Here is a 24,502-nt window from a genome sequence, read left to right as displayed (position 1 = left end):
CAGCTTTGCCTCTTGCGTAATTAATGAATCCCTTGCAAAACGGATCTTTGGGAGCTTTAGGTAGTGAGGTATTCCCCTCTCATTTTACACACGTATAAATAATAGCATATGGTAGCAAGCAGCGAAGGATGGGGCTTTTAATGTCCTAAAGGCTGCAGTGGGCCCTCAGGCTGATGCCTCGCGCACCAAGTTTCAAAGGGCAGCAAATGTACTGACAATTATACTCCTCTTAAATAGAAGGTTGATCGTGTACAGCCAGGGCATATGCTCACTTAGCTGTAACTGAGCTGCTAAAACAAAAGCTGCATTTACCTGCTGCTGCCCAGCAGCTTTGAAATCTAACAGGCCTGTTAGCAGCGATGCAAGAGGAGCCACGTGCATGCTTTAGGTTTAATGGTATACCTCATGATGGGCCCTGAAATACTGCTCTGGGAGGTGAAAAGGAGGTGAAAATACACTCCATACACTCCGCTCAGTCAAAAAAAAAGCATCTCTGGACCGTGAAAAGCACTTTGGATGGGAAAAGGTGCATCAGAAGGGCGTCAAAAGGAAAATTACAACAAGGGTCAATAGAGAACCATGGACAAAATCTGCCAGATTTAACAGAACATTAATTCAACATGCTCGGCTTTAAAACCAAGCTTTTCTTTAGCTGATTTTTGCAGGAATATTAGCGAAGAATGTAAATCAGAGTCCAGATGATGAGTCGGGGCATCTGTGACGTGATTTATTTTTGTAAATGTAAATAGTAAAACGATTGTTCAGCAAAAACTAACCTGTTATGTTCCGCTTTAAAATAGCCCCTTTTTAGAACCAGTTGCTTTTCTAATATATAGCACATGGGTTTCCACTAGCATCATCAGGATGACTTCATGCATATCCTGGGGCAAGTTTTGGCCCCAAATGTTCTATAATTAAGTTCTAGTGGCTCACACTGCAAGCTTGTGTTTTGGCTAACTTACTTAGGGCTGTTAGCATTTAAATGGCCACAACTGGGGCCTTAATGTTAATGCCCCATTAATCCCTCCGCGCTGGGAGTCAGGTTTTCCTGCTTTAACATCTGTTGCACCAGCAGTAGGTGCACCTATGCTGGCAGCATACAGAAAGTCAGGAACACAGGGGAGGCTGTGCAGATCCCTGCTAAAGGGGCTGTTTGAGCAGGACCACGGGTTGTGTCGGGTGCTGCCACGCTCGTTGCTCCTGCCTGAAAAAGCATCTTTGCGTATCATAGCCAGTCAGACCTGGTAATAGCTCTGGGGTTTCTTGAAATGTCCTAGCGTCCTATTTGGATCCGCCAGCATCTCTTATTTTAGCAGGAGCTGAATCAGCCATAAATTAGAGATTAGGTATTCTGGTACCTAATACTGTAAGTGCCAGGAAAAAATCCTAATTCACCCTTCAGTTGTTAAGATACCTGTATCTGGAAATTAAGACCTGCTTGCATTTGTCTAGTTTTTGTTGCTCTGGTCTTCAAAACTTAGAAGACTTGTCAGGGATGTAGATGCTTTCTGAATATAGAAGCATGGTGTTGTTTACATTAGTGTTTGGTGAGGAATTGTAACAAGATCTTTCTCATTATGGATCTTACTATGATTATCTCTGTGGGGGATGGTTTAAAAACTTCAGCTCATGTACAAAGCAACTTCTTGCTTGCGTAGCATATTTTTTTTCTGCCGTGGCATTTAATATGTTAGTGCTCTCAGGATGGCACTGACTTCCAGGTTGTTCTCAGGCATAATCTGAGAGATGCTTCTGGATCTTTGAGGGACTTCAGGGGGTTTGGTCTCTTTCTCAACAGACGAATTATCTTGATCAGCTCAGACATCGATTCTCCCGCACTCCTTGTCTCACTGGTTATCACATTCATTTCTTTCCCTTCCTCAGAGGAAGTCAAAAATTGTTACGTTTTGGGGGAAAGCCGTATCTATTTCCCAGACTTTGGGGAAAAAAGGAAGTGGGAGAGTGAGCTGAGTGTGAGGCTCTGTAAACCAAGGGAAGGAGATCTCAAGTCATATCTGTGAGTTGAGAGACCTTTTTTAATGTTGATATAAGGCAAAATCAGACTGTTCTTTGGATGTGATTTCAAAGATCAGTTTACATACACACATCAAACTTTTAGGCAGGCTCATTTTATAAATCTTAGCAAATTTTAAAAATCCCTTTATGCTTAAAGAGAATTGTCATAAGTATTGTCAAAGTGATAGAAATCACACCATTTTAAGCAGTTTGAGTTGCTAGTGACTGCAGTGCTCTGCTTGGTGTTTAGAAGAGCTATCAGCTGTCAGTCACTTCAGCATTACCCATAGGGTTAGGAGCGCTGGTTTGGGCAAGCTGATGGTCATTAAAGCATCCCATCTATATGGGCTTACAGCATTAACTTTAAAATTAGCTTGCACTTGAGGGAGTGAGCAGCATTGTGTTTCCTCCTCATATTTAGCTGTTACCCTAGCCAGAATGGCTGTCAGAAGCATTTTGTCTGTCAGCTGTTTGGAAAGTCCGCGGTGACATACATGGGGTTTTAAGATACAGGGCCTGTAGATGCTGAGGTAAGCAACAAAATATTGCATGTATCTTGTAAGTGCGGAGGTCAAGTTATCAATGTGTATCAGCTGGAAAATGAACACACAGCCTCAAGCCACCTTTGTCACAGGACTCTGCAGCACCAGGCAGACACATGGCGGCCTTGCCTTCCATTACGCTCAGCAGGGATTCCTTTCTGTTCTTTCAGAAGGAGCTATATTTGGCTCTGCAGACGGACAGGTACATACAATTAGTTAGAGGGGAACTGCAGAAAGTGAATTGGCTGCCCAGGCTGGGGCTTGACGATACATGGGCTGCAGGGACCAAACCAGTTGAACAGACATCCCGCTCTGGCTACTCAGACTTGCCAACACTCTGCAGTTCTCAAGTCCCCCACTTGTGCCAGCACAGGGGTTTGTGGAGTTGGGCTATGAATGGAGACAACCAATCTCTCTTTAAACTGTGGGTTTTGGAAGGAATTGCAATGGTCTGAGGAGTAATGAGAACCTTATCTGATATTGATTCTGAAATCTCCATTTTGTTGGACCTTCAGCTTCCAGTACATGATTTGCACTGTAATCAGTATTGCGTTTATATTTAGGATTTTGTGCAGGAAGCACCATTGAGTACGGTAGAACAGAGGGAGTCTTCTAGATATCGTATTTGAGCCAATGAGGAGGGCTAGTGGAAGAATAATTCATAAACAGAGATGAATTTTGTGTGATATCACCTGAAATATTGTAAGATTTTTTTTCTTCACATCATAAAAGGATCCCATAGTTGGTAGAAGTGTACTCCTAGACCTTAGGCTAAGCTGGCAGTGCCAGGGGGTGCTGCATTGTCAGGGCTACCTGTGGTCTGCAATAGAAACTCCTGTGTAAGGCCACAAGGGAGTTAAATCAGTGTCTTTGGTCCAAAGAAAGTTTATGTTTTTCCCCTGGTTCTAAAATGTATAAAAAGAGTAACAGATGACACTCAGATATGCCACTAACCTAATTTTCGTCTTTAATATCACCGCTGCTATAAAGACAGAGTTCATCCTTCTTGCTGAAAATTATCAGTAAAATCAAGTTTATTTGTCTATCGCTACCTTCCCTTTACTTTTCATCCAAAAGTTCTTTTTTTTACCATTTAAAAAGCTAAGGAATATTTCCAGAGCAGGCTGAGATCAGTCAGGATCTGTTTTGCTTTATGTGTTAACTTTTATGTCTCAGGTTTAGCTGGTGGTTTTCCTGACTGCACTCCTTGCTGCTGGGGGGTTATGGATGGGAAGTGACAGTCGCGTTTCATCTCATCGTTTCTAGATGCCTGCCCTCCTTCCACTGCCACCCCCTGCATGGATCTGTGATGGATTTTGTCTGCGTGCAGCTTTTTGCAATGTTTTAATACTTAAGTAATGGGAGTATTGTTTTTTTCTTTCATAAGCTTATATCCACTGTTCAGTAGTATGGAAGACTGCAAGACTCGATCTTTTTGTCACTGACTTCTCAGAATGCTTTACAGAGACAGACTAGGTGCCTTTTTACATGGTCAGGTTTCTGGGTTTGGTGTGCAGCCACTTCCTTACACTTTGTACTGGCTGACCAACTCACAGCTCAGGAGGTCACATATTCTTTTAAGCTGTTTTCCCCACGTTACTATAGGATCTGTTGCTTGATCCATACATGCTGCTCCCTCTTTACGCAATGGATTATCCACTCCTCTGGCTGTTCCTTATTGTACCATCTGATGCTAAAAGAGCCACCTCCTCAACCCTTGAGATTTCGCTCCTTGCTGGTCTAATCCTTTCTTCTTGTGCAACTCCATCTACTTCACAGGGTTATCCACCAAACATAATTTTAGTCTCCTTCTGGTTAATCATCATCTAACCTGCCAAAGTGTGTTTCGCGGGTTTCCATGTTTTTTAAGGATGGTTTTTAGGCCAGAAAAACACAGTGTACCTTGGAGTCATCAAACTGGAAAAACAATCAGGACCTGCTCAGCCCATCTCGCCAGGGCCAATGAAGGATTGTGAGTGGATCACATGTCTACTGTTTTGTCTAGGGCAGTCCTAAACACACAGTCAACCTTCAGCTCCTTCCCTAAGGTGACTGCTCTTCTACACTATTTGGTCTCAGGAATTTCATCTTTATGTTACTGCTCTTGATTTTATCTGTACACCTTTTTGTTATTAGTTATCCTCTCTTCTTTCCTTTCTTTTCCTTTCCTTTTTTTTTTTTTCTTTTCCTGGCATTTTCACCTTTTAATTATATGCAGCTTGTTTTCCTGTCTTTCCCTTCGTCTGCTAGCCATTGGCATGTAACTGGGCTATGCAGATGTAGCTCTTCATTTAGTCTCCTGGTAGCTCAGTCTTTCCACCACCCTGGTGGTTTATGTGGCTCTTCTCTGAACTCTCTCCAATCACTCTGATGAGGAGGTGCCCAGAAACAAATGTCACATTCCAGGTGATTTCACCTCCAAGCCCAGACAGAGAGACTGTTGCTGTATCTCGCTGTTATGTGATGTGATTACTTAGCTTTTAATGGTGCTGATTTGTCTTGACTTTTCTCTCTGTGTGTGTTAGGTCTAGACTGTGGCCATTGTCTGTGGCTCTTAAAAGAGACTTTTTAGCAGCCTCCAGGCTGCTTCCATTGATCTCAATTTATTAATTTTCCTTTCAGGCTCCTCCAGCCCCCTTGCTCCCCCTTTTTTCCTAAAGTGTAAGAATATAAGCCTCTCACGTTACATGTACTTCAGTTATTGCAGTTAACAGCTACACCTGCTTTCGGAGCCAGTCCTATGGGCTGGGACTTTGAGGCCACTTGCTCCAACGTGTAGCAAATACCGGCACTCACCTTTGGCCGCCGAAGTCCATCCAAGGCAGGGAAGGACGCTTCTTTGGAGATGTTAAGGGAAAGAAATCACATTGACCTGTAATGAGCCTTTGTGAGACTAGGTTTTAAAGTAACGTGAGCCTGCAGCAAAATGCTTGATCTGGTCTCTGGGTGACTTGAAGCACAAAGTTTCACTTTCTGGTGTTTATATATGTATATATATATATTTATGTATGTATATAAAGAACCAAGAAGAAACACCATATTGAGGTAACCTGGAATTTTTGAAGGTGTTTGTATTCCGGTTGAAGTTTTGCTCTAGCACTTACTGTCAGCAGAATTGACGTCAGATTAAAGTAAATAAATAATCTGAGCAGCTTCTAAAAATGCATGAAATGTAAAAGGCAAGACTTCGTTTCTCTCCACAGTGCTTACCATCAGGTAAATCTATTTTGTCCATCTGGCAGTTAGATATTTTGATCGCTGTTGTGCTTACCAACATTGTTTTTCTCATTCTCATGTTTTCATGCTGTTTGTTACTTAAATATTTACTCCTAGCATGCATATATGCAGACTTATAGAAGCTTATACCTTTCCGTATGCCCGGAGTGGTTTGGGCTCTTGCTTAACTCTAATGTGGAAACCCCTGGGTAGCCGTGCTGCTGTGACCTTTGTGCTAACCGTAGTGTCACGACCTCCGTGCTAATTGCAGCTTGGTATTGAAAAGGCAGAATTTATGTCCTTGTTAGTGAAGCCTGGTCAGGATAAGATAAGGGAAAGATACATACCTCTCCACTGTCTGGTAACTTTGATAGTGCAAGATAGGAAAAATGTGCAGAGCACAGTGGAAGGCACCATATGCTGTAAACAAGTAGCTATAAATATAGTTGCATTGAAATGCATACTGAGATTTCTCCATGCTATAGGTGAACATGGTTGTGCTGGTCCTCTTGAATTGGAAACATCGCTGCTTGGATTTTTTGGTAGATTGTATTCCTGATCAGTAAACTAACCCAAGTATGGGCAGTTCTGCCTCTCGAGTCCTTTCTTTATAATTAACTCTTATTAGAGACCAGAGTTGTGACAATGATAAATCAAAACAACATTATTGGATGGATTTGGTACTGCAGGTCCACCTCATGGCTACCTGGTAGCTTTGTCATTTACATTTCAGTAAAATCATTTGGAAAAGTTGCATCAACTCAGAATAATTTTGTTTTGTTCTTATAACTCTCTTGATTTTCGTCTGCTCATTTCGTATCTCTTTTTTCTTTCTTTCTAACCTAGTTTATGGATTTAATCTATCATTGGCAATCTATCATGTCTACTATTACAATACCCAAAAGTTTTAGAAAGCCTATTTTAAACACAAGCAAAGCAGATAGTTGCCTAGAGTTGAGGAATGGTGGGACAAATAGACTGAGTGGTTGGTCCCCAAAGTCTTAGAGCAACAGTTGTGGCTTCTTGCCTGAACTGCTGCTGGCAAGAGGCTGTGCAAGTAGCCAGCTGTTTAAGTAGTGAGGAGGGAATGGGACATGTGGTGGGCCATAACTTCCCCTCATCGCTTTTCCCACCAGGCCAACAGCACTGCGCTACCTGACTGGGAGGGGGCACATGCAGACAGTGCTGCAGGGTTGCAGTCCAGGAGGGAGCGAGGCTGAGCAAGCACACAGCAAAGCCAGGGCTCCCCGTTACCTCTTAGTTGCTGATTCATCTATTTTGGAGGGGAGGTAGTTTTGGGGAATGTACTGAGAACATTGCCCACTTGGCTGGGAAACTTTACGCTTCCTTTGGAAATAAAATCCAGGCAGGAAGAGCTTTGTTCTTTCCCTGTGATTTCCAGGAAACGGTTGAGTTGTGGAATCTCTTTTTTAAGTGTTACCTGAATCCTCACATTCCTTTTTGTTTCTCCTTCCTTATAATAGTTTCTACATAAAGATCTCAAAGCATATTCTCAACACTCATGAATTAAACTTTATAAGTTGCTTGTGAAGTTGATCTGTTATTAACTTGACTGGCCTTACAGAGAAGCTGAAGCACAGAGCACTGAAATATCTTTCTCAAGGCCAGGCATAGATTCCCCAGAAGAGGTGTTAAGTAGGACCCAGATTTCCTGATTCATAGAGCTGTTCTTTAAAATAAATAAAATTCCCTTTTGAATTCTGAAGATGTTCTTTGATGGTGGTGACGGCAGTGTAGCAAGCCTTGTTTCATATTTGTAAAACTTTTTATTTTCCTTTTTGATCTCACATCCTTTAAACCTTATTATTATTATTTTTATTGATGCCAGCTCTAATCTATTTCTATTTTTATTTTGGCAGCCCTGAGTTTTCCATCACATTGGTGGAACTGTCATTTCCTAAACTTCTTCATAGTATTAAAATTGATGAGATTGACTTGAAGCTGCTTTTACTTTTTTTTTTCTTTTTTTTCTTGCTCTTTTAATAAAGGCAAATCAAACTGAGATGTTCCACATTTACACCTGTTCTTTCTTTCACTTGGTATATTCTGATTGATGGCTCTGTTTCTTACTACTCCTTTTCTATTATCATGCGTATCCATTTGTAGTAAAATACCCAGCTATCTTCACTGTTGTATTTTCATACTCCAGTCAAAAAGCTCACTGCCTCTCAGTAACCAATTGCAAACCCTTTTCTTTTCCATCCTTTTCAGGAGCTTTGTGTGGCAGCTCAGTCCTGCTGCAGACCAAAACCTTTGCCTCTTTTTTCCTTACTCATGCCATGAAGTCATATCTGTCTGTGATATCACAGTGGGCTGCTGTGGGAAATCTTGTGATATCTGAAGCAGAGGATTATAACTAGGTTAACAAAGCCATGGCAGGACTGGAATGATAAAGGTGTTTATCATACCATAAAGCATCTTAGTAATTAGAAATTTAAGCACAGACGTTTCCTGTTTTTTTGAGGGAGAGCTGGAATTTTATCTGCTTTTCTCTCTTTTGCTTCATCAAGGAAGTTCACATTTATAAAGCAAGAAGAATTGAAGCTGCACTTTGTTTTTCACACAGTAAGAGGGAAGGGAAAAATGTGCAGGCAGGCTAGGTCTATAACATTGATTTGTAACCAACAAAGGAAATGTCTACTTATGAGACACAAATCAATGTAACCAGACTGTGAAAGTGCAAACAGAGATGTGAGAAAATTATTTGATCGTTAGTCTTCCTTCGGAAAAGACAGAGGGACGGATTCTGCTCTCATTTATGAGGATGTAACTTCCATGAAATTGGAGGAATCTCACCAATATAATTATGAACAAAATTTCGTTCAGTGTCTCTCTGATGGATAGAGGTGTAAGGCATTAGTCGAGGAGAAGGGGGCTAGGTGGCAAAGGGAGGCAGAGGAAGGATGCTGTAGCAAAGAGGATATGAACCAGGTTCTGTTATTAATGAATTGTAGGTACAGAAAATATATTGATGTTCTTTCCCATGCAGAGGTGACCCATGTGAACTGTGCACCTGCTTAATTCAGCTGAAATCATAAAACAGTTTGCATTAACTTGAGACTTTCTTGCCACAGGCTGAGATGTTTCCGTAGAAATGAACTGCTCTCCTGAGAATAATCTAGTCCTGCAGGTTCTAGCCTACAGGGTCTGTTATCTAGGAAAAACACATATTAACAACAAAAGCCACCATATTTTGAAGATAATCAGAGAATATGGTGTTCTTAGTCTGTTTGGCCTGTTGGCACTAGTAGATGCTGATTTGGAAGCAAACCCCTTTATTCTGTACTAGGATAGTCTTTACAAGGACTGTCCGCTTCTCAGGTATATGGGAGCTCCTCTCCCCTGGAGCTGTTTGCACCCCCAAATTTCCTGTAGATGGATGGAGTTAGTTGAGCCAATGTAAAATCTCTGGTATAAACAGTTTCTGAAGCTGTGGTTTGGTGGTACAGTGGATCCAGGTCATAATAACCCGATCAAAACCACTGTAGCCATATAACACGAAGTGTTGATCTAGGATAAATTCACATACCAGTTCAAATGTTTTCAGAACAAATGGATTAACTTCATATGGCAGGCTTTGTGCCAGATCAGATATCACCGGTCTGCGCCACTCTGACTTCAGGCTAGATTATATATCGTCTGTTCTCTCGCAGCAACATAAACTCTTGCTAATTTGATAGTAATGTGATCATGTGCCCATGCCCAAAGTGGGCCAGATCTATATTGCAGGGTGATCCAGTGTTAAGGGTTGTGAACTAATAGCCTGAGTCTGTTCATTAGTGGGGAAACTCTTCTCAACTTCAGCACCAAAAACCCACCAAGGCAGAGGCAAACTCCCTTCCTTTAGTTAAGCACCAGGCTTCATTTTAGGTTTCAGTCACCCTTCTCCTTCAGCGGTTCCCTGTGCTTGCAGTGATAGTGGGCTTTCCCAATACATCTCCATTCGGCTCCATCAGAGAAGCAGGCCAACTCATACATACTTACCCAATTTAAAGGCCTGGAAACCCATTCAGAGGTAGATACTTTTATTCTGGCGAAACTATTCTAATTCCTGTGGATATTGTTTTATTTATGTCACAATATGAGATTAAATCAGGCCATGGCTTCCCAACAGACAAAAAAAGTGAGTCTAAACAAATGATGTTTTTAAAAGCTTTCGGGATAGGAATAATTTTGAATCTAAAACACATTAAAGGGATATTAAATAACAACAAAAAGATTACATTCATTACAAGTTAAACTCCCCTTTACAGAAGGAGATGCCACAAGTTCTGTCTAACTTTGTAAATCAAAAAAAAAAAAAAAAAAAGTGCTCTTTTTAATTTTTTTCTAGCTTCTAACCTGTACTTGGGCTTTGAGATGGAGGCAAAATTCTCCATATCATTTGCCCCCAACTCTCACATACAGTGAATATTTACCCTTGGGTGCTCTTTGTGTTGTGATATTTTAAAGTAAATGTCTTTCTGTCAGGGATTGCTCTTATATAATACATGTTGTCATCTGGAGTGAGGCACAGTTGTGCATATTTAGCTGGTTTACTTTGTAATGCGTCATTACAAGTGACCAAAAACATGGTACAGGAAGTTGTTTGTGTGCTTTTTTTCATTGCTTATGCAACTCCCAAGCAGAAAATGTTCTTGAGAGCAGATGGCACAGAACAGTCAATTGCAAGCTCCATTTTCCAGATGCATAGATGTTTGGTGTCTACTTGAAGCCAGTTAGGATGCCTTTATAAACTTGAGACCAAGTTTTCTTTAACCGTTTACTGTGTCAATGGTGAACGTTTTCAATGGGAGTTACAGTCCCATTGGTGTAGCAAGGTGTGTTGTGTTCCCAGATGCTTAGCTGGAATCTGGGACATAGCACTGTGATCAGCAATTAAAATATTAATCCTGTTTTTCTAGAAGGAGTGTTGCAAGTTCAGCAACTCATGCATGATCTGTGGTTTCTGTTCATTTCTCTCTTTCTTTCAACTTTCTAAATAGTACGCTGTAACACAGTGGCCAATATCTGAATTTCTTACTGCTTGACAAGGGGATTACTAGATAGTGAAGGCAAATTAATTTGACTTCCTGCAGAAAAGGTAAGAACTTCTTACCCTAGGGCAGTAACACAGTCAGCTCATCATGACTGCATGATACTGATAAACTACAGTTTACAACTCAGCAGGTTTCTTGTTTGATTTGTTTTTTTCACTTGCTTGGGTCTTTGGACTTTTCACAGTAGGCTTGTGGCTGCTCAACCATTGGTTTTTATTTGATAACAAATAAAAGTACCAGTATGTTTTTTTCCCAGTTGTACTCACAAAAGTCTGTCTGAGATCATATGAATATTACAGACTAACTTACTCAGAGGGCATCCATGAAAGCCAGTGTGCAGCCATTGACCAGTCCAATCAGTTCATGAGTTCAAAAACTATTTAGCTTTAGTTCAGTTCAGACTTTATTGTCCAGTGGTTGGTGGATCCAGGACTCTAATACAACTCTTGATCCCACAATACCACTTTGTCTATGATTTTCCACAGATCCCAAAACAGGAAAATAATGGTTCCTCCAAAGATATTGCCTGGTTATATGGTACATCTTGGTCAGAAGTAGACATAGAACCGGAGTCTGACATCTGATCCATTCAGCCTTCCTATTTTAAAATACTTCCAACAAACTTTTAAGAAAGATTTTACAAGCTGTAAAAGATAATAACCTTAGAAATAAAAGCTGAAGGGAAACATTTTTTCATTATGTCATCCATTAAGCTTTTAACTATTTATTATCAAATTCCCTGAATGTGAAGAGATGAACCTAAACTGAACTCTCAAAGCTGAAAAATCCAGAAGTCAAACTGGCTTTCCAAATCCCTGGCTCTGATCCATCTCTTAAAGCAAGAAAATGTAGGAGATTGGAATGGCTGAACTCTGGCTCTTGCGTTGGTCATACCATATAACCCAAACTGAGGTGCCAAGATATGCTGGTTGATGGTAAGAGAGGTCAGAAGCAACAGGTTTCTTTGGAAAACCTTGTGAAACAGTCTGGAACCATTCCATCTGCATTTTTCTCTTCCTTTTAAGAGTCTTAAGTTTGTTATTAACCATAATCAGGATACTACAATTGATGGGCCAGACAGCACATTTCTCTACAGCAAAATTTTGTCCCGTTTGGCAAGAGGACACAGTCCAATGTCTCACAGAACAGCAGCAATATTACCGGGGAGAATTTCCTCTTTGACCTCCTACTGAAAAGTTCAGATTTTTTGTGAGGCCAGTATAATCTTTAGAAACTCCTCCTTTCTGTTTACTACTTGTGGGTTGCAATACAAATAAAAAGAAGTTTCATTGGAAGACCTCAGTGATGATTTGCAACATTATCTATTAACCTTACATTAATGAGGAAGTTGCATATTTTCCTTTACTATATCAAGGGGAGAACTAAGGGAATTAAAACATAAAGGTTTGTCAGAACTAGGGAAAGTAACAGCTTTATCAAAATGTGAGCCTTCTCTAAGAGACAGATGGAGAGTTCACATCTAGCAAGAGTTAACCTTTCAGGTCAAGATCCAGCCAAGGTCTTTGTCATTTAATGCTCTCTCAAAACCAAACACTGCTGTTGCATTTTCTTTTCCCTACCTCTCGCTGCTTGGGCTGTGAAGCAAATTGCTCGTACTGGACCAGCTTTTCAAGGCAATAAGTGAAAAAACGGCATTTTAAAATAATACTTGCCAGGTCCGGCAGCTTAGAACTGTCATATTGCATGTTAAAAGCTCTCTCCTTCCCAGAAGTGAGGTGTAAAAAGTAATATGAATATGTGTGTGTGCGCACGCGCATGTGTCTGGGTCTGGGACACAGACAGATTCCCTACCTGGAAATGGCTTGCTATTATTAGACATTCAGTTACCAGGGGTTATGTAAGACAATTGAAGCTCTGTTTTTTAACAGAGACATGATTCATGCTACTTGTAGTAACAGTAACCACCTCCAAACGAGACAGAAAGCAGACACAGACAAAAGGCTGAAGAAATCAATGCTGGCTGAATACAGCCATTCTCTTGATACCTTCTACATCTCCAGCAGCCGTGGGGTTATCAGCAGCAGAGGTTAATGGTAATTCTGAAGTATTCTGGAGTTACCAAGCTGATGCACCCATATCCGTGGCCTTTGCAGGGAGCGGCTGAGGCTGTAGGAGCTGGGACAGGGGACCGCGCTGGGCATGCTTTGCCATGTTCCCAGTGGCATCTCTAGTGTTCTGCACGAGGCTGAGGGAGCTGCGAGCAGAACTAACACTCCTACTCTATTTTCTCAGTTACTCCTGCTAGGGAAGGCTGGAACCAAAACAACTTTTGGCTCCTCTGCAGTTAACACTTCTACAGTCATTTTTATAGTAATGTGGAGGGAGAGTCGAGACCTGGAGTAGCTTTGAACTTCTGCCAGCGCTCTTCATTAGAGCAAATTGTGAAATCTGATTGAACTAGAATAGCTCTGAGCTCCCCTACAGCTAAGATTCCTGCTCCATCTCCTATGGTACTTCTTGCTGGTCGTGGCAGAGATCAATATCTGCAAGCTCCTTCATGATTTTGTTCATATGAGCCATTTTCGTATGACAATTTCTATTGGGAGATAGCAGGAGTAAGGTAGCTGTCAGATTGCCTATAGTTAAAGATCCAATCTCTTCTTTACAGAACTTCTTTCCTTATGGGGAAAAAAACAGGGTTACGTTCAGAACACCAAAGCAAACACCAGAGATTTACTTGTCTACAGCGTTTGACCTTCCAGGGATAAAAGGTGGGGAAGTTGTTATTAGGTCTCCACAAGTCACTGCCATTCCATACCACGACTCCTCTTGGAAGACTGGATATCCTGCAAAATTTCATTTCAGCAACATCTAAATCAGTCTGTGTAGTAACTTCTGCTGTCAAGGAAGAAGATGCTGAAAATTTGGAAATGGTCTTTTTAGCACTCAGGAGACAGCCCTCCTACGTTAGCATAACTTATCTAGCGACAGAGCCAACTGCCTTCAGTTTCATTCAAGAAAGTTTTGAAATGACCAGAGAAATAGCCTCAGAGAGGCTCAGCGGAGAGCTGAATTTCAATAAATCCCAAGAGTTTATAATTTGTTAATACTGGAATAAGAATAACAATAATTATAGCTGTTATTTTCCTTACCACATGATGCTCTATATACTGTACAGAGTAGAAATCACTTCAGCTACTATTAATTTTAGTAATCATTCTCCATCAGCCACACTGCATGAAGTTTAAGGAGAAAAGTGAAAAATAACTCAGAGTGCTTTAGAAATGGTATTTAGTCATATCCTGACTCTGACCTTTTCTAGCACAGGGTATTTAAAACCCAGTTCTGAATAACATAGTTGTCACTGACATCTTTACATTTCAGATATACATAAGAAAAATCCTGTTTTGATGCAGATGATACATAACTTTAAAATAATAATAATTACTCTTATCATCACAAATATACCTCACATCTCAGGACACGCTGCTGTCAGTGACTTGACATTTCAAATGATGAGCTTCACAAATGTGCGTAGCCATCAGATTTGATTGAACAATGTTTTAGAATAATTCACATGTTCATCTAGAACTTTTTTTTCATTGTGTTTTGGCACTGAAGCATGAAACAGGAAATCTACAGTGGGCTTCTCTTTGCTTGTGAGGAAGCAAACGCTTTGATCAGTTCTATGTACTCCAAGGCTGCAGTCAGTTATTCCTCAATGGATAATGAAACCAAAGCCCAGAGTGACTCTGTTTCTCTTGTGGATCGTGTGTGATATTTTATATATAGTTTTTGACATAAATCAAACAAGCTTTCATTTGTACAGTTTGAGGCCAGAGGCAGCAAGCACACAGGAAGAACAGTATGCATATTTAGGAAAACACGTTTGTGGTTCTTTTTACCTAGTCTTTTCATTGTGTTGGTTACTGACTCTTTAATGATTGACTTGCAAGGGAAATCTTCAGAGACAGGAGACAGTCATCCAAAACAACAACAACGAAATTCTAAATCATTTGAGTATTTTTCCTGACTGTCAGTAACATCGTTGTTTAGCTCAGCATTTGGGCAGCGGTGCTATGAATCTTAAAACCTAAGGAAAAAGCTCCTTGTCTCAGACCTTGCCCCTCAGAATGTACACAGACATGATCTTTAATATAAATCTTCCTCTAGTAGAGGCATCAGTGGATTAGGTAGCAAGTTTCTTCTGCTCCTTCTAAAACAAGTTTCATAATAGAGAATTCCCCTAAGATGATGTTTTTGTGTTGTTTTTTTGTGGGGTGGAGGAAGCAGGGAAGGATACTTGATTTTTCTGTTTATCAGTTTGACAACTTGGCTCTTGCTGCTTGAGAAAGCCAGATGTATGAATAAAAGTTTCATTTACTAGTCTATCTTGGTTCTATTTTTGTGTGTGTTTGTGCTTGTTTGTGTTTTGTTTTTTGTTTTTGTTTTTGTCTTTTGTGACAAATGGATCAAATTGTTTTGTTCTGGGACAAATAGATCAAATCCATCAAAATTTGTATCTGTTGGTATTCCTTTGGCTTATGTGGAATTATACCATAAATGAAGGTAAATAGTGTCTCATAGTGTCTTCTAAATAACAAACCTTGAAGAAGCAGAATCTGATTTCTAAGATTTTTATCAGTTACCATTTTGTATCACCTACCATAATTATGTCACTGCAGTTCAGATTTGTGATTGATGAGAAGTACAAACGTGATGGCCAGACATTGGATACATCCAATGCTGTAGCATTGTGACTATGAGGGAGCGGGATTATGGTAGAACCAGTGCAGGTAGTATGAATAGTGTAACTCAACTGCGATACGTGTTGTGATGATACAGTCCCTGCAACTTGTTAAAAGTACATTATCAATTTGCAATCCTGCTTGCTGAAACACAGAGATATGTATTTCTTGCAGACATTCAGTTCGCCAACATCTACTGGAGTAAGGGTTTCAGGGTTTATGCTAAAGTATTTGCAAGGACAGCAGTCAATCAAACCACAGCGATGTGTAATGGAGGAGGAAAAAACTCAGCTCATTCTCTTCATATGCTTTCATTGTTTTTGTTCTTCCTGAAAAATAATGTCCTTTCAGATTTCGTTTGACATCTCCATGATGTTGAACAGATTCGGAGAAATCACCAATATTTTGACAGGGTTCCTTGGCAATGAAATGTTCATGAAGCTCATCTGTCATGAGCTAATCTGGCTCATCTAGCCAAAGCAGTAGCTTAGGCAGATATATCGCTGTAACAATTTAATTTTTACACATTTTCTTCGTCTCTGGTGATTGCAGTGATGGCAACTCATATTTCAGTGGCAGAAACATTGGTGATAACTGCAGCACAGCTACACCTTTGGTTTTTTGTGAGAACTTTGCTTAGGAGAGCGAGTAAGGGTCATGTTGTCCAAGTGCCTTTTTCTTGGTAATAAGGCAATATTCTGATTGTGCTGGCCCTCTTCAGTGTTCATGGCTTCAAAACCTCTCACCTTGTTCCCCTCCCATCAACCTTTTGAGTTTCATACTATAGTCCTGATTCATTGTAACTTACTGCATCAGCACATGAATGCATGGGGCTTCTTATATCCTCAAACTGCTTCTATTAATAGTAGGTATCTGTAGAAAATGAGCATTTAAAACACAACAACACTAGCAGTATACAAACATGACCCAGAAATCAGTCTCTTCCCTGGAAGGTTCGTGTAGGTACAGTTCCACTGAGCGTAGATTTGCCCCGTATTTGAAAACAGCACCAATAAATTCATGACCTTATGTATTTCCCTCAGTCATGCCCTACTTTAGTGCATTGCTTTGAAAAGTACGTGGTTTCATTGAGAAATGACTGTGATGGTTCCATTGTAGGAATGCAGAGAATTCTGTGTTAGGAACAACAATGTTTTGCCAGAATAATTTAAAAATAGTAATTGTGTATATAACTGTGCAGAAATATATCGTTGCCATGTAAGTGTATATCTATCTATATGTACAGTACCGTTTTTCTCTACCACTTGTGAAAGACAACTCATAGGCTGACACACTGTCATGGTTCAGTCTGGCACTGTAGATTTTTGCGTTCATTTGAATGTCTGGCTGAATGTTACATCAGGCCTTTCAATGATCTGCTTCTGCTCTGATTAAGCCTACCGTCTACTGATATTTAGTTGCCTCTTTCAGGTTCCAGCTATCTTCACCATTTCAAATCAAGAGTGCAAACTCCCAACAGATGTCTAACATCATTTTACTAAGTAGCACCTCATAGCTTTCTTAAGTCGTTTTTTTCCTTTCAGAGCCATGTTTTTTTGTTTGTTTGTTTGTTTGTTTGTTTGTTTTTTTGCCAGGGGGGTCTGGAGGACCTCTCCATAAATATCCAAGCAGAAACGCTGTGTAAATGTGCCTGCTCTAAGCTTGAATTTCCAACATCTCCTCTGTATCTCCAGCTTCCTCATGTGCCTGCCAGAGCTCTGCCATCTCCCCTGATTTTTCTCAGGACCAAACCCAAAGAGTCGCTGGGCTGGACTTCCTCCTCTCTTGGTCCTTTACAATGAGGGGGAAGGTGCACCCCTTGACTTTATTGTCTACCCACAGCAAGGTTTAGCCAAGAGACTGACCTACACTCTGCTTAGGTGCTATCTAACCTACTTCTCTGCAAAGTAGGTTGGGCTTATGCTCTGGTTGGGCTTATGTACCCGACATACTAAGCACAATGAGATCTTCATTAGTGGAAAATAAGCAGCACCTCAATATATATGTCAAATGAGAGAGAACATTTCCAAAAGTTCATGGTTGAGGCCTTGTACCACTGCCTAGGGCAGGAGGGGTGTTCAGCATGGGGAGCAGAGGGGAAGGTTGGCAGAAGAGTTGTCCTTTTGGACCTTAGCTCTTAAATGTAGTTAGCTGTTCCATTAAGAATACCACTTGCAAAATAGAAAGAAATATCAGAAGAAGCATCAGATGAAAGTGATCCCTAGAAAATGCCCATTCCAAGTGCCAAATTCAAAGTGAAGAAAAGAACTGCCTGTTAAGAGAAGTGAAATTTTATACTCTCAGATAAAAGGGAGTGAGAGACAGGAAAAAGAAGCAGATACAGACAAGTCATAGAGGGTGTGTGAGACAAACACTGTGAACATGATGTAGACATTACTACAAACTGCATTGCTATTCCAGATTTCAGTAAGAACCCCTGGGACTTCAGGGAGAGGTTTTTTTCTCTAGTACTTTTGCAAAGATGTCCTTATGGGAAATTGGCCTTTACTAGGCTAGAGCAGTCCAGCCTCTTTAAACAGGCTTTCTGCAAATGTCTAATCCATTAACAAATTAATTTCTGAATTTCAGGCCCACTTACAGATAGTGGACATACGGTTTTCCCAGTAGAGTACAGAAATGAGCAGTTTCTTCTCACAGATGAAGGCCTGACTGTTGAGAAAAATTAATGCTGTGGCCTTCTGATAGTGTGCCCTGTGCTGGTAAATTCTTCTGTTTTCTATGGCACGAGTTCTGGTCTCTGTTGGAAAGGTGTCGTGTATATAATAGTGCGTCTTGATCTCTGCTTAAGACATTGCGGTCGTATACCTACCTCTGCAGGTAGCCGACGTCCTAACCTTGTTCACTTAACATAAATGCCACAGCCTGCCCTAGTCAGAGGATGTGCTTTCGTTTGAAAAGGAAACAGTAAAGTGCATCTGGAATCACCCACTTCATGCAAGAAGTTGGCTCCCGAGTCACGTTTGTTGATGGCTAATACCACTGCTCTCATCTTTCCCTTCTCACTGCTGCTTTAAAAATTTCACCCAAAATGCTACTCCTGCAGAGAAAAAGTGAGCAAAAAAGAATTGCATTTAACCTAGACAGCTCAGTCTGAAAATATATCTGTGATTGTGAAAGCGTCATTTAAAACTGACCCCACCTTACTCAAGAGACCTGTACAATATGTGGATTAAGATCAGACGTGCTTACTTCTGTGGCACTAGCGAGTTCTTATTTTCCATTGCCTCATGATAGATTGTGCTGTGCCAGCGCAGCAAATAATAATCAGAAATAAGCTCACAAGAAGCTCATCTTTTAATTTTTTCATTACTAGGGATCACACAGAAGGCAGAAAGGAGCAGACTTCTGAAGATATGAGGGGAAAAAAGCATTGCAGGGATAAAATAAATAGCAATTAACTAAAAAAAAATTGAGCCCCCTTGATCAGGAGTCACTAAAAGAAAGTAACAGAAAACTGTGGTACCAGGTTTCAAGCTCATGCACAAAGAGAAAGAGCTATTCTGCTGGTTGTGTCTTGCAGGTCGAACGTGTGGGTGCCCCTAACAAAGAGGGAATACTGAAAGGGTCCGGTGATGTCTCTGAGCAGAAAGAAGTGTAATTAGGGGCAGAGACAGAAATGTCCCACAGGGAACAAACTTAGAAAAAGCAAATTTCAGGACTGAGCACCAACAGGAAATGGATGTTTATAGTATTTAAGCCCTCTATAAAGGAAATATTGTGGCGGTGTGTTGCGTAAAGATCAGAGTCAGGCCAATGCTTGCTTATGTGTGTTTTAAGTAATAGGATATGACAGACCACATCAGATCAATGGTGCTGATTAATGAACGGCTCCGGAAAGGTGGCAAATGAGATGAAAGGGTCAAGACACAAATTTCAGGAGGGAGGAGGAGGAGGGCCAGTGCCTCAGAATATGGAGTTATGGTTTGGGAGCCCATTAATCATCAGCATTATTATGTAAAGTACCACATTTTCTGCTGACTTTATGCCCACTGTGTCTCCACTGAAGCCACTATAGAAATTGACCTGAAGTGTACATCCTAAATCAAAATCTGTAGTACATCACTGCTATCATAAAACGGACCTTCCTTAATAAAAGCAGTAATACAATTAATGTTTCTTACACCCTCTAAATTACCAGATAAAGCTTGAGAAGAGCAAGGTGGAATAAATGTGAGGTTATATAAAATGCCCGAGTTAGTATCGTTAGTGGAAATATTTAAGTAATAGCAGTCTGCATTTCTGGAATCCATTCATCCAGAAAGCTTATCCTCCAAGATCTTAATTAAGAACACAGTACCTCGTGGAGCAGGGATGTGAATGTTTTCCTTTTCTGAATAGAGGAGCCCAGGTAGATAGGGGAAAAGTGACTTAACCCAGTGCCACACATCCCATTCCTCTGCTGTCCTGCATGTCTCTCTTTTTGCCCAATCTTCTCGTGGTCAAAAATCATTTTCCTCTATTTTTCCTCTAGCTAGATAAAAACTTCTAGGAATTTTGGGGGTGTTTCCTTCTCTGTGGTGCTCTGCGTGTCTTCTGAAGTACCATCAGCTTTGTTGATGTTTTGTACTTATAACATACCTGCCAACTGTTGATGATCTCAGTGCTTTACGTGCATCACACTGGAGGAAAAGAGATGTATCTTCCAAAGCCCTAGCAAAAAAGATGGAGAAAAATGGAAATATTCTAAGCGCAGATTTCCACGGGGGTTTTAGTGCACAGATTTTGTAGAAGACTTTGAACAGCCCATCTCTAACAACTTGTTTCCCTGACCTTTGATGTGAAGCCAGATTGAGTGCTAGGCAGCGCTATGACAGAGAGCCACTTGGATTGGAATCCCAGAGATTGGAAGAGCAATAAATGACACACACAAAGAGAGAGGTGACAAAATATGCAGGATTAGTACATTCAGTTCTTAGACTTCTCTTGTGTGAAATTAGGAGTGAAGTGAGCAGGAGTTTTGCCGAAGTAAAGACTAAAGACCCAATCCTGTGATTTTCTGCTTCTGGTACAAGTTAAAAATGCATGTCGACTGAAGTACTGGGCACTCTTCAAGGCATGCAGGATGTATGCCTGAAAAAGATGAGGAACAGCCAGACAAAAGGCAGATGTGTTCAAAGTGGACACAAGAAGGGAGGTCAGCATTAACAGAATAGGTGGGGTGTGCACAGAAGTGGAAAGGACAGTTTGAAAGTAAGCCATACTGAGTGTTAGCAAGGACTTCAATCTGCGGAATCGCTGGGCATTATTGCGCTTCTGAAATTCAACCCTTCGTACTGGTCAAAGGTGTCACTGTTCTGTGGAGTTCTTTTGAGCTAACCTGATGCTGGCATATGGTTCCACTCCAAACTCCGGTGAAAGTCAGAGGTTCAGGCTGAGTTGAGGATTTTTTTTTTTCTGTTTAAATTTTCACAATCTGCAATTCAAAGCAGACCTCAAGAAGGGAGAGCCCACAAAAACTGGAATCAAAGAAGATGGTTTTTGAGCCCTGTGAAGTGTAGTTGATGGGTTTTGTGTAGCCTGTTGAAATGAGTATGTAGCATATATCCCAGTCTCCAGTAAGCGTCATCATTACAAAATGTGTAAATTGAACATAAAACTGAATGTATATTTTGTGAAGTACATTATTCCAATGTCATCTAAAATCCTTCATTGTGTCTGCTGGCACTCATTCCAGTGTTCCTGCTGCACTAACAGTGGGGTTTTCTTTATTGTGTTGCATTTACAGACATAAATTCCAACTTGCACAGTGACATTAACTACCTGTGAAATAACAATTACATCTCTTATCATTTTTTTTTCACCTCCTTGATTTCTTTGATAAAGCAAATATTTGCTTTTCTTGTCTGATCAGAGCAGACAAAATTATTTATTCATGGAAACAGCACCATTGGCTTCACTGTGGGTAGGACTGAATATGCTGATGTCCCAGGAGTTCTTTGCATAAGTGAAGTAAGCAGGATTTAATTCTGTCTCTGGATGTTAACTTCAGACACATTTCCAACATCCACAACGAGCCACCCAAAGATCATAAGAAGTTAGCAAAGGAGGAGTTCTGTTAGTCTAGCGAAGGATTCAAGTCCCCCAAAAATGTAAATACTCCCAAAAACATAGGTCTGGGTGGTGAAATCACCCTCTAATAAACACTGCAGCTGAGGTTTCTCTTTAGATCCATTTCTGTGTTAGTCCATTGAGTCCAGCTCCCTCTTGAGCTTGGGACGTTTCAGACATAAAGCTGCTGCTGAGCTGACTTTTTCCTGAAGGGCTGACAATAGGCTGTTTCACTGGCCTCACTGCAGTCGACCTGGTGGCCGATGGGAGATAAGTGGGGTTTCTGCTTTGATGTGAGCCGTCATTTTTGTGATGCAAAGACAGCAGAAGAAGCGAAGGAGTTTTTTTCCTTCCTTTTCCTGCCTTTTAGTTCTAAGGAAGTGTTTGTTGCTGCTCTGAACAGGACTAGCCTTGTTGTTCTGATGAGATGCATTTTGGTGCCAAGTTTGTGCTAGCTCTCCATCACTTCTCCGTGCTCATGCCGTCAGAGTGAGCAACTTCTCAGAATGAATCCTACTGATAGCCTTTTGCTGGCTCGTCCTCTCTGTCCCAAGTTCACCAGAATAGGTTGCATGGGTAGCCTGTGGTAGCTGGGGACCGATTCTGTTGTCATTTACAGATGGGGCGGGAGAGGTTGAACTAGGCTCCGGCCAGCTGTACTGACAGTGGAGAATGCCAGTTAGCATTGCAGCAGGTTTTCTTGCTCTCGGTAAATAATTATTTCCCCCCTGACCTTTCCTTTTGGTTCTTTCTGGTACAGACACAGCCTCTCTCTGTTCCCTGCCCCAATGAACGTCTGCACTAGGTCCAAGGCTTGGAGTAATTTACCTGAAGAGTGATACCATTTGGAAACCACTGTAAGTATATTTTATCTCTTACAAAAGAGTGCTTGTTTCAGCAAAAAAAAAAAAAGGACATTTAAAAAACAAAAACAAACTGCAGCACCTGTGAGCATTACTGATGAGTGTAAGCTAAGTTTTGCTTTTGAAATTTACAAGGAAATATGTGGGCAAAAAAATATGTCAATAAAAAGCTGTTAAATATTTAAGTCGTAGCCTCACAGCATAGTTCAGCAATGGCTGGTTTGATGTGCTTGTGTCTTTTCGTTTGGCAGGTTCTCCCTGCTCCCTGCTCTAGTTCGTGCTGTTGTAGTCGATTCATCCATGTTTGTCTTCAGAGTGTTTATCTTCTTTTTTATTCTTATTACTTTTTAATGAGACACCTTTCCTCTCGCTGGTGTTTCATGCAATGCAGATTGAATTTACTGCAAGTCCTTAAAGGTTTAATCTGTTCTTTCCAGGCCTCAAGTCATCTCTAATTTGGACAGGAGTTACTTTAGGCCATTACAATTTGGTAAATTTGGCTGGATTACATAGGTAAAGTTGCCTGAGATTCGAAGACAATTTTGACTTTGCATCGTGGTTTCATTATGCTCTGAAACGATCAATTGTGTGTTATTTGCACCGCTTTTTTTTCCCCCTGTAGATCTCCTAGTTTTGATTTGTTATGATCAATTCTCAGTGCTTGCCAGTATTGTGGCAGTGTTGCTGTAGCCAAGATGCTCTGAGGTTGTAACCAAGGCAAGTTTCGTAGGCAGGGAGTAACTTTTATGAGGTTTGTGGTTTAGATGGAAAAAATGGACAAATTTGGGGGCATATCAGCCCCACTTCAGGTCTAAAATAGACCCAGCAAATTTCAATCTATGTTGAACTAAATCTCTGAGTTTAACTTGATTATGTTAATCAGTCTCCTGTAAGGGATTTTTGAGTTTATTTTACTTTTCTGCGTTGATTAAATTTTCCAGGCTTTTATTGCACAAGAACGTTGGGCCTCTCTTGTCAGCTCTCCATGCCTCCCATTCTTGTTCTGCAGTATTCTGCTGGGATTTCTCTTTCATATTACATTTTATGGCGATGTTTTCAGGAGTTTGTGTTTTCTATTGTATGATACAAACTTGCAATCAGAGATTTTAAACAAACTGCCACTCATGTAGCTGTAACAGCATGAAGATCAATGTGGCTGCAAAATCATCAGAGAAGCTGTGTGAATATTCAGGCAGTCAGCCTGTGCAGGACTTCTTAGTACTGAAGCAACACTTCTGGCAGGAAAACTGGAATGGCTTAGGTTTTTTTTAAAGCGAGCTTGTCTCAGGAAGCTTCACCTGTGGCTCCAGCGTTCAGTGTGCCCTGAATTTTGAGGTGAGGGCTTTGGGCAGATTTAAGTGCTTTTTGCTCTTGTGTTTTGTTTGGTTTTGTTTGTTGTCGTTTGTTTGCTGTGTTTTCTGTGTTGTTTTTTTTTTATTCAGTGATTATACTCATCTCTCTCTTTCACTTTGTCAGTTTCTAAATATGTATTGTCAATGTCACGTCTGGAAGAGACACAACACTGGCAGTGATAAGCGCTGATATCAGGAGCTGTGTTAGTCGCATACAGGCAGAGGAAGAATGTGCAGCACAGCACTGAGAAAAAATACTGCTTGAAACCAGACGTGAATTGTTTTCACACCCTTATATTTTTAAGGTCCAAAAAGCCTTTTTTTTTAAAAAATTATATGCAGTCTATGTGAATTACTAAGGTTACAGACAAACTGTATACTCATGAGTTAAGTACAATGCTTGGACACTACAGGCAACCAGAGGGCAGTTACTAGAAGGTGATGCAGTATCTGCTAGGAAGAGAAATAATACCTGGAACATGGATGGGCAAACTCAACCAGCATCAGCACTTCTAATATCAGCAACCCGTGACATGTTCCCTCCATGCTGCTTAGTATGCAATGAACAAAGGTCTGGTTGGTGACCCAGCCCTCCCTGTATTCAGAGGCTGAAAACTGCCTCGTTATTGTTCATTATGTAGTATTATTCTTATACTGTCACAGTATCATAGCCTC

At 40.7% G+C, this 24,502-nt stretch overlaps 1 protein-coding gene across 1 annotated transcript in view; it reads left to right on the top strand.

The window, feature by feature from the left end:
• Nucleotides 1-22,470, top strand: part of LOC308188313 (uncharacterized protein) — a 421,245-nt gene extending 398,775 nt beyond the window's left edge. Inside the window, exon 5 of the mRNA XM_080577184.1 lies at nt 22,373-22,470. Coding sequence (XP_080433310.1) covers nt 22,373-22,404 — 32 coding nt within the window. The 3' untranslated portion in view covers nt 22,405-22,470. The remainder of the gene's footprint in view (nt 1-22,372) is intronic.
• Nucleotides 22,471-24,502: the final 2,032 nt, after the last annotated feature.

This window comes from Anser brachyrhynchus (genome assembly GCF_964034855.1).
Source record: "Anser brachyrhynchus genome assembly, chromosome: 1".
NCBI classification, from domain to species: domain Eukaryota; kingdom Metazoa; phylum Chordata; class Aves; order Anseriformes; family Anatidae; genus Anser; species Anser brachyrhynchus.
Note: the sequence above shows the minus strand (reverse complement) of the source record. Positions and strands in the feature narration are given on the sequence as shown.